General features: G+C 41.8%; 1 protein-coding gene across 1 annotated transcript in view; it reads left to right on the forward strand.

Moving 5' to 3' along the window:
• The window catches only part of LOC134345961 (uncharacterized), a 94,095-nt gene that overhangs the window by 69,019 nt on the left and 12,424 nt on the right, over nt 1-12,652 (forward strand). Inside the window, exons 11-14 of the mRNA XM_063047305.1 lie at nt 5,203-5,293; nt 8,038-8,198; nt 11,316-11,340; nt 11,988-12,107. Of these exons, the coding sequence (XP_062903375.1) occupies nt 5,203-5,293; nt 8,038-8,198; nt 11,316-11,340; nt 11,988-12,107 (397 nt within the window). The remainder of the gene's footprint in view (nt 1-5,202; nt 5,294-8,037; nt 8,199-11,315; nt 11,341-11,987; nt 12,108-12,652) is intronic.

Genomic DNA, 12,652 nt, shown 5'->3' on the forward strand with positions numbered 1-12,652 from the left:
TATCCACAACACCTCCAACCTTGGTGTCATCAGCAAACTTACTAACCCGTCCCATCACTTCCTCATCTAGGTCATTTATAAAAATCACAAAGAGTAAGGGTCCCAGAACAGATCCCTGAGGCACACCACTGGTCACCAACCGCCATGCAAAATATGACCCATCTACAACCACTTTTTACCTTCTGTGGGCAAGCCAGTTCTGGATCCACAAAGCAATGTCTCCTTGGATCCCATGTCTCTTTACTTTCTCAATAAGCCTTGCATGGGGTACCTTATCAAATGCCTTGTTGAAATCCATATCCACTACATCTACTGCTCTTCCTTCATCAATGGGTTTAGTCACATCCTCAAAAAGTTCAATCAGGCTTGTAAGGCACGACCTGCCTTTGACAAAGCCATGCTGACTATTCCTAATCACATTATACCTCTCCAAATGTTCATAAGTCCTGCCTTTCAGGAACTTCTCCATCAATTTACCAACCACTGAAGTAAGACTCAATTGTCTATAATTTCCTTGGCTATCTCTACTCCCTTTCTTGAATAAAGGAACAACATCCGCAACCCTCCAATCCTCCGGAACCTCTCCTGTCCCCATTGATGATTCAAAGATCATCACCAGAGGCTCAACAATCTCCTCCCTTGCCTCCCACAGTAGCCTGGGGTACATCCCGTCCGGTTCTGGTGACTTATCCAACTTGATGCTTTCCAAAAGCTCCAGCACATCCTCTTTCTTAATATCTAAATACTTAAGCTTTTCAGTCTGCCGCAAGTCATCACTACAATCACCAAGATCCTTTTCCATAGTGAATAATGAAGTGAAGTATTCATTAAGTACCTCTGCTATTTCCTCTGGTTCCATACACACTTTCCCACTGTCACACTTGATCAGTCCTATTCTTTCACATGTTATCCTCTTGCTCTTCACATACTTGTAGAATGCCTTGGGGTTTTCCTTAATCCTGCCCACCAAGGCCTTCTCATGGCCCCTTCTGGCTCTCCTAATTTCCTTTTTAAGCTCCTTCCTATTAGCCTTATAATCTTCTAGATCTCTAACATTACTAAGCTCTCTGAACCTTTTGTAAGCTTTCCTTTTCTTCTTGACTAGATTTATTACAACCTTTGTACACCACGGCTCCTGTACCCTACCATAACTTCTCAGTCTCATTGGAACGTACCTATGCAGAACTCCACACAAATATCCCCTGAACATTTGCCACATTTCTTCCGTACTTTTCCCTGAGAACATCTGTTCCGAATTTAAGCTTTCAATTTCCTGCCTGATAGCCTCAAAATTCCCCTTACTCCAATTAAACACTTTTCTAACTTGTCTGTTCCTATCTCTCTCCAATGCTATTGTGAAGGAGATAGAATTATGATCACTATCTCCAAAATGCTCTCCCACTGAAAGATTTGACACCTGACCAGGTTCATTTCCCAATACCAAACCAAGTACAGTCTCTCCTTCTTGTAGGCTTGTCTACATATTGTGTCAAGAAACCTTCCTGAACACACCTAACAAACTCCACCCCATCTAAACCCCTTACTGTAGAGAAATGTCAATCAATATTTGGGAAATTAAATTCTCCCATCACGACAACTCCGTTATTATTACACCTTTCCAGGATCTGTTTCCCTATCTGCTCCTCGATATCCCTGCTACTATTGGGCGGCCTATAAAAAATACCCAGAAGAGTTATTGACCCCTTCATGTTCCTAACCTCCACCCACAGAGACTCCGTTGACAATCCCTCCATGACTTCCTCCTTTTCTGCAGCCGTGACACTATCTCTGATCAGTAGTGCCACTCCCCCACCTTTTTTGCCTCCCTCCCTGTCCTTTCTGAAACATTTAAAACCCAGCACCTGAAGTAACCATTCCTGTCCCTGAGCCATCCAAGTCTCTGTAATGGCCACCACACCATAGCTCCAAGTACTGATCCACGCTCTAGGCTCATCCGCTTTGTTCACAATACTCCTTGCGTTAACACAAAATAAGCTGCAGATGCTGGGGTCAAAGCAACACTCACAACACGCTGGAGGAACTCAGCAGGTTGGGCAGCATCCGTGGAAAAGATCGGTCGACGTTTCAGGCCGGAACCCTTCGTCAGGACAGCTACTTGCGTTAAAGTAGGCACATCTCAAACCATCCATCTGAGCGTGTCCTTTCTCTATCACCTGCCTATCCTCCCTCACACACTGTCTCCAAGCTTTCTCTGTTTGTGAGCCAACCGCTTCTCCCCAGTCTCTTCAGTTCGGTTCCCACCCCCCAACAATTCTAGTTTAATCTCTCCCCAGTAGCCTTAGCAAACCTCCCTGCCAGGATATTGGTCCCCCTGGGATTCAAGTGCAACCTATCCTTTTTGTACAGGTCATACCTGCCCCAAAAGAGGTGCCAATGATCCAGAAATCTGAATCCCTGCTCCCTGCTCCAATCTCCCAGCCACGCATTTATCCTCCACTTCATTCTATTCCTATACTCACTGTCGTGTGGCACAGGCAGCAATCCCGAGATTATTACCTTTGCAGTCCTGCTTCTCAACTTCCTTCCTAACTCCCTGTAGTCTTTTTTCAGGACCTCTTCCCTTTTCCTACCTATGTCGTTGGTACCAATATGTACCACGACCTCTGGCTGTTCTCCCTCCCACTACAGGATATCGTGGACGCGATCTGAAACATCCAGAAACCTGGCATCTGGGAGGCAAACTACCATCTGAGTTTCTTTCCTGCATCCACAGAATTGACTGTCTGACCCCTTAACTATAGAGCCCTCTATCACTACTGCCTTTCTCTTCCTTTTCCTACCCTTCTGAGCCACAGGGCCAGACTCTGTGCCAGGGGCACGGCCACTGTTGTTTCCCCCAGGTCGGCTGTCCCCCCCAACAGTACTCAAACAGGAGTACTTATTGTCAAGGGGTACAGGCACAGGGGTACTCTCTAGTACCTGACTTTTCCCCTTCCCTCTCCTGACTGTGACCCACTTGTCTGTCTCCTGTGGCCCTGGTGTGACCACTTGCCTATAACTCCTTTCTATTACCTCCTCACTCTCCCTGACCAGATAAAGGTCATCAAGCTGCAACTCTAGTTCCCTAACACGATCGCTTAGGAGGTGCAGATATGGCCATCTGGGAGGCTGGGCGACTCCAGGACCTCCCACATCTGACACCGAGCACAGAAAACCGGCCTCACACTCATACTACTTCCTTTCTGCAATTAACACAGGCAAACCCACCTCACCTCGTCCCGTTAACGCCAAGGCCCTTTGAGCCAAAGCTCTATCACGCTGCTACCTCTCACTCTGCTGCCCACTGGATATGGCGGTCTTCTTTTTAAATTTTTCCCGCTCTACTGGCTGACATCATGCGCCTGCACAGTCTTGCCTCTCTTTTACCCTGAGTAGTAAAATGCCTTCGCTCCAGAAATCCTTAGCCGTTCACTCGCAGCAGCCTTCTTGCTCCGAATCCTTAGTACGTTAAGTTTGGTCTGTTCCCAGTATGATAACCACCAGCATGGGTATGAGCACATGGGAGGTTCTGGCCAGAGAAAGAGCAGACAGTGGATGCCCAGAAACATTGAATGGAGCTGCATTTACTAAACGAATGGGGTTTCTCAGAATACGTATTCCTTTGATGAAGAGAAATTCAAAGAAATTACTCAAAATTTCATTATAAACTTTTTGTCAAGTTTTACTTGCACTGAACTTACTGATTGATCAGGAGGTGGTATGAACTATTTGTTTTCAAATGTTTTTATTGTGAAGCAACTCAGTTTAACCACAACCAACAATGTCCTAAAGTATAATGCTTCTTTTTTCTTCTCTTTCTTATAACAACATAATGAAAGTCAAATGAATGTATGTGTAGTAAACAAGCAAAAAGCAAAGGAGACCCTACCACCCCGTCTCCTTTCCCCTTCTCAGCCCTACCCTCCCGTCACCCCTCCCGGATGTGCTGTTTGGGTCCTACCGCCCCCTACACTTAGTTCAGCTGTTGATCTCTTCTAAGTACAACAGTAATGGTTGCCAGAATTTTTCAAATTCCTTCAGTCTGTCCTTGGTAACGTATCTTATCCTCTCCAGATGCAGAGTATCCATTAATGCAGCCAGCCATTGTCTGAGTGATGGAATTTCCTCCTTTTTCCAGAACATCAGTATGAGTTTCTTTCCATTAAGTATGCCATAGATCAGGAGTTGTTGCTGGGTAGCCTAGAATTTATTTGACCTCGCAGAAGTTCCAAAAATTATTAAAATGGGGTCTGGTATTATCTGAACCTTTAGTACCTTCGATAGGACCTCAAATATTTGCTTCCAATACTCTTGTATCCTGGGACATAAAGCATAACTATGTAACAAATTTTCCTCCAAGGATTTGCATTTCTCACACATTGGGGACACCTCTGGGAATATTTTATGAATCCTTACTTTTGAGTAATGTAATCTATGTAGGCTTTTAAATTGTATTAAACAATGTCTTGATGGAAAAGTAGTTAACATACTCCAAAGCCTCATTCCATATAACCTCCTCTATCTCTGTACCCAACTCCTTTTCCCACTCTTTCTTAATATTAAACACCCAGTACTCAAGAATGACTCATTTTAGAATAGGAATGCAAAAGGCAGATTTTTACTACCAGGAGCTGATTCAGTGACTTGTATCCCTATAATTGCTATCTCAATACAGGATCATAGATTTATAAATGCATTGAATCAGCAACCCTCCTTTATAAAATAAATGTCTTTGACTGTTTACTAGCTCACATCAAAAACAGGTGCGACCATTTATTTATTGATTTAGTGATACAGACCAAAACAAGTCTTGATGTCCAGCAACCACCTATTTAACCCTAACTGCAAGGTAATTCACAATGGCCATTAATCTTTTAACTGGTACGACTTTGGAATGAAAGGGGAAACAGAGCAATGCAGGAAACCCAAACATCCATGGGGGCAGGATGTACAAAGTTCTTACAGATGGCATCAGAATGATATTCCAAACTCTGATGCCCCACGTTGTACTAATGTCGTGCTAACCACGATGCTACCGTGGTGCCCAAATATCTGGAAGAGGCTCCTGCTCCAGTGGAAAATAGGACAGGTTATACGGAGTCATCATTTGTCAGTTGCAGTTCAGAGAAACCAGTAGCTCCAAGGAAGTTCATTGAAGGGTTTATTCTAATGTCTGACCTTCCTATCTTTTACCTGGACCAGGTTTGCATTCGGACCCTGAAAATGTTGGGATGTTACTGGTGTTTAGCATCACTGATGTTGGTCAGCTGGGCTGTGAGTGTTGAGAGCTCAGGTGGGTGCCAAGATCACACTATCCCATGTATAATCTTGTATTCAGAGATGGATCGTCTCCTTACTGTTGTGATGAGGCCACACTCAGGTTGGAGGAGCAACACCTCCAACCTGATGGCATGAACATCGATTTCTCTAACTTCAGATAATGCCCCCACCCATTCTCTTTCATCATCCCCCATCCCCCTTTTCCCTGTCTCACCTTCTCCTTAGCTGCCCATCACCTCCCTCTGGACCTCCTCCTCCTGCCCTTTCTTCCATGATCTTCTACCCTCTCCTATCAGATTCCCCCTCTTCCAGCCCTTAATCTCTTTTATCAATCTATTACACAGCTCTTTACTTCACCTCCTCCCCCCTCTCCTGGTCTGACCTATCACTTGCCTCCTTGTACTTCTTCCTCACCTCCCCCAACTTCCTACTCTGACTTCTTATCTTTTTACCAGTCCTGATAAAGTGTCTCGGCCCAAAACATCGACTTTTACTCTTTTCCATAGATGCTGCCTGGCCTGCTATACTCCTCCAGCATTTTGTGCGTGTTGCTTGGAACTGACTGCATTGCTGCTTCAAAAAAAAATTACCAGGAATGTTTAATGAATCTTATTGGTATTCATGACGTGAAAATATTAAGACAGACGTTCATTTTGGTATGGTAATTTGAACAGAAGTAAGATTAGCCTAAGAGGCACCCAATAGGCAAATCCTTTGTAACATGTAAAGAACATAAAACAAATTGGGTCTACTTCAGTCAAGAACCATTTGCTTGGTCTTCATCTGCTGGAGACCTGATGGATTAGCCAATGTACCTTTCAAAGTTGCTGCATAGAGGTGCCTTTCTACAACCCATCTTGTTTGCCCCTTCTTGGCATCCCCTTCTTTGTTTTCCTCCATCTGCCATTTACTGGAAATTAATATTCTCCATCTTTAATGTCATTCCATGAAATATCTATCCAGTTTTTAATTAAACTTTCCACATTATTCACATTCCATTACCTTGCAGGGAATCCGCTCTCACTACTTTGGGCCCTGCTATCAAAGGCTTAAACTAGGCTGAAGAGAAAGCTTATGAGACATTAGGAGGTGGGTTTCCAGACTGACTCTGAAAGGCAACGTCACCTTCCAAATGATAGTGGGGATTTACATCAGAGGCCCTTCTCAAGCTGGTGAAACATCAATTTGAAGCTGAAAGGAAAAGGTATTTCTTTTCTCTTTGAGGCTTCACATCTAGTGGCCCACAACTCCAGTTCTCAGTGCAACTGCTTCCAGCAGTAAGACCAGGTTACTTCAATAACCCAGCTTACTAAACTGAAGGAGAGCAGTTGACTAAATGCAGAGCAACCGAGAATGAAATGTACTCTTCTGGGCTACCAGAGACTGGATCAGGGATCAGTTTTATTCCCCATATAATTTACATGTATTAGGAATTTGCTACAGTGTATTGGTCAGGGTGTGTGATCTGTGACAAATAAACAACAGCATTTAACAATTATGAAGAATTATGTCAAAAATATAGTTGGGGGATAAAGTGTAGATAGGGACTAAATTGTGCATAAATACATAAATACCAGCATGTAGTTCCCGAGTAAACAGCTTTGTAAACAGTGGTTTAAAGTTTTTACAATGCAGTGATGGGGTGACAGGGGCAATAGATAAGGGTGCGAGTGGTCTAACTAGAATGGATGATCAGATTAACTGCCTGGGGGAAGAAGCTTTCAAGATGGTGTGCAGCTTTTGTTTTATAGCGCTTTCCAGAAGGAGGTTTTGGAAAGGCCAGTCTGCAGGGTGGGTAGTGTCCACAATGATTTTTCCTGCCTGCATCTTTGTCCTGGTGGACTGCAGCCTTTTCTGCGGAGCTGACAGTTTGCTGCAGATCTCATATATTGTGAGAGGTTGTTGCACCAAATCACACAGTGTAGAATTACACCAGTATGTTCTGAGAACGATGGAAATGAAGCAAATACGGTTCTCCCACAGGAGGCCCTATGAAATGATGCTGAGGAGCCTGAAGGTTAAAACGGAGCTAACTGCAGAGTTGTTGGTGATGAGAGGGTGGAGAGGAGGCTCATCTCTCCTGAAGGCTATATGCATTTCCACAGTTTTGAGGTCATTCTGCTCCAAGTTTTTGTGATTGCACCAGGACACTAGCTTGCTTGCTTCAGGTGGTACTTGGATTCATCGTTTCCAGTGATTAGTCCAATGACAGAGGTGCCTCCAAACTTTGTCAGGATGTGGATCATTCCAAACGCACATCAGTTGAAAATTACAACAGTAAATTCTGATTTTAGCCGACAAATCTGTCAACTATTGAGCCCAATATAGACAAGTATAAATCATCCCAAGCCCAGTAATGGTTAGAAACACACTCATGTTCCCAGCACCTGAGAGGAAGACGTTAATGGGATTGCTGGTAAGTTACTGAGCACATCATAAGATGGTTTAGAAAGGACAGAGATCTGGTATGTTCTGGGAAGAGATGCAGTGGGCAGATTTCACTCTCTACTGTTTATTTTTCATCCTTCGTTCAGAGTGTTTGACCAGGTGTAGCAGTTCGGGTACAACTTGTAGGGCAACGTGCATTGTACAAACAATCTTGGTCTGTATTTATTAATGATTTGAATCCTGATCAGTCCTGCAACCAGTCTGGATTAATGATTGTGACCTCAGCCTTTAAATGTCAACCCCTCCCTAAATTCCCCTCCTCACACCCCACCTTCACTCCCACTACCCAATCCTCCACAACATTTTTAGTGTTTTTCCAGAAGAATAAAGCAGCAAGGGTGCTGAAAATTCGGAAACGAGCAAACTGGTTCTGGGAAGAGGTTAAACCAGGGTCTCTAGAGCGAGAATGCTATGAGGAAACCTGTTCATTTGAGGAAGCACAAGAAATTTATAAATCCAGAGAGAATACAGTAAGCATCTGTAGTCTGATAAATGCATGTACTGTAGATGAGTGTGCTTCTATTCAAGCCTGTTTTGTAGATGTCTGTGTCTTCTATGGGGATATATTATATAAGCTTTATACATGTGAGTCTGATTTAGGATATAATTGTATATATAAAATAAAGTTCAGAGTTTCGTTTATTGTCAAAGTATGTACGCATTATACAACTCTGAGAGTCATCTTCTCCAGATAGCCATGAAACAAAGAAAACCATGGAAGTCATTCAGAGGAAAACATTGACTCCTCCCCCACATTAATAAACAAATCTCACAAATGACAACCCGATCATCAACCCCCACGCCGAACAAAAATAGTGTAAATGCCAACAAAAACATCAAACACCGCTCCCTGCACGTAGGAAAATGATCATGCAAACAGCAACAAGAACATCAAACCCCAACACCCCCCTCACCAAATAGCAACAAGAAAGAATGGGAAAGACAATGATATGCACTAAAAGTCCATAAACCAATTTTAGTAAAGCTGTCTTATCCAGGTTTTTTAAAAAGACAAAAGTACAATTTTCTATTCTCATTTCTTACTACATCCTTGAGTTAACCTTCTGCAGTTTATAGAAAAGAACTCCAAATCCCTCTGAATAACATCCTTTCCTGATCACTCTATTTTAAAAGAAAATATTCCATTTCTCTATTATCCTATGCTAGGTAACATCTCATCATTGTAACCTCCCGTTATGTTGTTGTGTACTTAATTAACTTGTCCTAATATCTTGATAGAGCTTTATAGCCTCTTCATAACTTACTTTACCAAAGTATCATTAATAAACTTAAATTACTTTCAGACCCCATATCTATGTCACTGTTAAAAATTATATAAATTGGTTCAAATACCAATTCTTGCAGCACTGTAATATACCAACCCAAAACTAATCCAATCACTTCCACTCTAACTTTTCTCTTAAGTGTCCCAATTAGTCCTGGATTTTGTGCATTACCTTCTTGAGTGGTACCGTACTCAGCTACTACACAAAATTCACTAATTACTATAACTACCCCCTCAGTTACAATCTCAAGAAACCTGATCAGAGTTACCAAATGTGAAAATCTCTCCATAAATTCATATAGACTTTGTTCAGTCATATTTTACATTTTCCTACTGTCTTTGTACCATATTCCTAATAATAAATTGTGACATTTCACAACCAAGATTGAAGTCAGAAGAAATTTCTTCACTCAGAGAATGGAGAGTCTTTATTATTCTCTATATTAGAAGATTGCAGAGAGGCAGTCATTAAGTTTCAGTTTCAAGAAGAAACTGAAACTTCTGGATGTTAGGGAAATCAAGGAAGTTTGAGAATAGTGCAGGAAAATTGTACTGAGGCTGAGTGTCAGCCATAATATTGATGAATTGTGGAGCTGGTGGCCATATTCATTTTCTTATGATACTCTGTTCATGTTCTATTTTCTCTCTCTCTTCTTTCAGAAATATCTAGATACATTTGCTATCGTTTTTTAATCTATGGCCAATTCTGAATAATCAAAAATCAATTTACTATCTCTAAGGAAATTGTTAAACTACATAAGAATGTAAACCATCACCTTAAGGCTTTCAGATAGCTTTTACTCCCATTAATCAGTCCAATAACTTTTCTTTATTGACACTCATATTGTTAAGGTCATCACTCTCACTAGAACCTTGATATGACTGCAGAATCTGAATCACCGAAACATATAGGCCATGGACCAAGTACTGGTAAATCTGATTACATGGGGTGGTACGCAAGACAGTATGCATTTTCCATTGCTAATCCCATTCCACATGCAATGGAAGACTTAAAATCCATTCAATTTGCCTTGCTCGTTGTTTTGTCTCTCTTTCACCATCAGGAATTATTTGTTGAATTCTAAAATCATCTGTCACAAGTCTCATTGCTCATTTGGGAACTTGTTAAGCTTATAATTTAATACTGTAATTCATGTATCATTAAGTTGACTGGTCTTTCTCAAGGGGTTTATATATTTGTGGTAAAGTAAAAATTATTTCCTTAAATGTTCACCATTGCTTATGACTATCGTACCTTTTAGTTTCGTTTCCCAAAGCGTCTTAGCAAATGCCTTTCATCCATTCCTACAGCGGCACAGATAGTAGAGCATGTTCATTAACAGCTCCAGTGTCCTGGGTTCAGTACTGACTCTATTTGTGTGGAGTGTACATACTCTCCATGTGCAGCATGATTTCCTCTAGGTGCTCCACTCAGGATCAAAACCAATAGCAAAGGAGGAGGAGAAGATGGTGCGACAGCAGTGCGCGCAGCCTCTCTGGTGAATGATATCTGTAATCTGTCAAGTAGGGGACCGTGTACAACTCTGATTTGATGGAGACAGCCGTGAGAGTACGGAGGAACATCTGGAAAACTTCTGAAATGCCTGCTTCGTTGCCGCTGCTGCTGTGTGGTAACCGGGATCTCTGGAGCTGAAGGCCCCGAAATCCTCGGCTTTGAGTGTTTCAGCGGCAGGGGATAGGTCAAATGCGCTCGGGAGGGGCTGTATCAGAGGGTCTGGTTGGAGGCTTAAAGTTTTCAGACGGATGGACTCAGTGTCGGCTGTAGTCAGCTGTTTCCAAGGCATCGGCAAGTTGACGGTGCCTGGAGGTTTATGGCAGGGAGCTTCTCCCTTTTGCTGCCTATTATCGGGGACTTGGGAGTCGATCGACTATGGGACTTGGAGACTTTTTTTACCGTGCCCATGGTTTGTTCATCAAATTATGGTACTGCTTTGCACTGCTGTATCTATATATTATAATTATGTGGTTCTGTCAGTGTTAGTCTTTGGTTTGTCCTGTTTTCTGTGATATCACTCTGGAGAAACATTGTATCATTTCTTAATGCATGTATGTATTTCTAAATGACAATAAAAGAGGACTGAGTGTTCTCATAATCTAATCTAATATATCGTGAAATTTTTTTTTGCAGCAGCAGCGGTACTTTCCAATACATAATTAAAAAAACGATAAATTACAATAAATTAATTAGCTACTACAAACAGAGTTTCTTTGTAGATCATGAAGTGATGGCTGTCTGATAACTTCCATGAATAGAATCTTAACACTTTTATTTTATTAACAGATGGAGTTCTGGTTTTCCTACAAAAGTAAGTGATGTTGTAACATTTTTGTGATTTTGAATGTGAAGTAGTTGCATGCTATTTCTAGCTCTAGAATTTGCAAGTTAGGAATTGACATAGCAAGATTGGAAGGAGGGAACCAAATTTCTTACAGAAATGGAAGGTATTTACTGGAAGCAGGTTAAACCAAGAGACATTTATTTAATTCTTCTCAAGCCAAATCCATTAATCAGAATCCTGAGAGATTATGATTCTACAAGAGGGCAGCTCAGTGGTGCAGCTAGTAGAGCCAATGTCTCTGAGCACCGGTGGCCTGGGTTCAATCCTAACTTCAGGTACTGTCTGTGTAGAGTTTGCATGTTCTTCCTGAGACTATGGGGGTTTCTTGGGTGTGCTCCAGTTTCCTTCCACATCCAGGTTCCTAGATTAATTGTCCACTGTAAACGTGCCCCTAGTGAGTGGTAGAATCTTGGGCGAGTTCATGAGAATGTGGGAAGAAGAATGAATTGGATTAATATTGGAAAGTGTCATTGGGTTCTTAATGGTCAGCATGGATTAATTGGGCTGAATGGCTTGGTTCCGTGCTACATGAATCTATGAAATCCATATTGCTGAATTCTTATGAACATATTCTCCAAATGTTTCTCTGATGCTTTTATCTCTGTCACACCCAGATTTGGATCCTTGTAGATCCAATCCATGCTTGAATGGTGGTTTATGTAGATTCGACAACCACAAGTATATCTATATCTGTCTCTGCCCTCCCCTGTGGAAAGGGAAAAATTGTGAATCAGGTTAGTGGTTGCTTCTAATAATGTGTACATCCTCCCCCTGTGTCAGTGGTCATGCAGTGTACATATGGCATGCATGTATTTGGCTTATTGCTTTTTATTCTTTGTGGAAACTTTTCTAATCAATATTGAGACAAGATGGACAGCATCTCACATTGCCAGTAAATTTATGGATATACGTTAGACTCCAGGCAAAAGCACAGCTGGAGGTGATAGCTCCACTGTTCGTGCCAAATGACCTCGATAAAATACGCACACCAATGAATAATATATTCCCTATGAGGTTTTATGTTTGTTGTTTTAATGTTAAAAGTTAGAAATTTTGCAGGGCAATAAAGCAGTGTACACTATAGTTCAGAAGGCTGTTCAAGTAATTCTCGGGAAAGAGAAACCAGTGTTTTCAAAAACATCACTTCAGAGACACAAGGATTTCACAACAACCATTAAAGCTGTAAAGCGTCCATAAAACAATGTCTATCTTGTGCATCTGCAACCTAACCAGTAAATGTATAGAGTTCCGAGAACTGCTGATAATACCAGATACTGAA

The sequence above is a fragment of the Mobula hypostoma genome, chromosome 4 (genome assembly GCF_963921235.1).
Source record: "Mobula hypostoma chromosome 4, sMobHyp1.1, whole genome shotgun sequence".
In the NCBI taxonomy this organism is placed as follows: Eukaryota; Metazoa; Chordata; class Chondrichthyes; order Myliobatiformes; family Myliobatidae; genus Mobula; species Mobula hypostoma.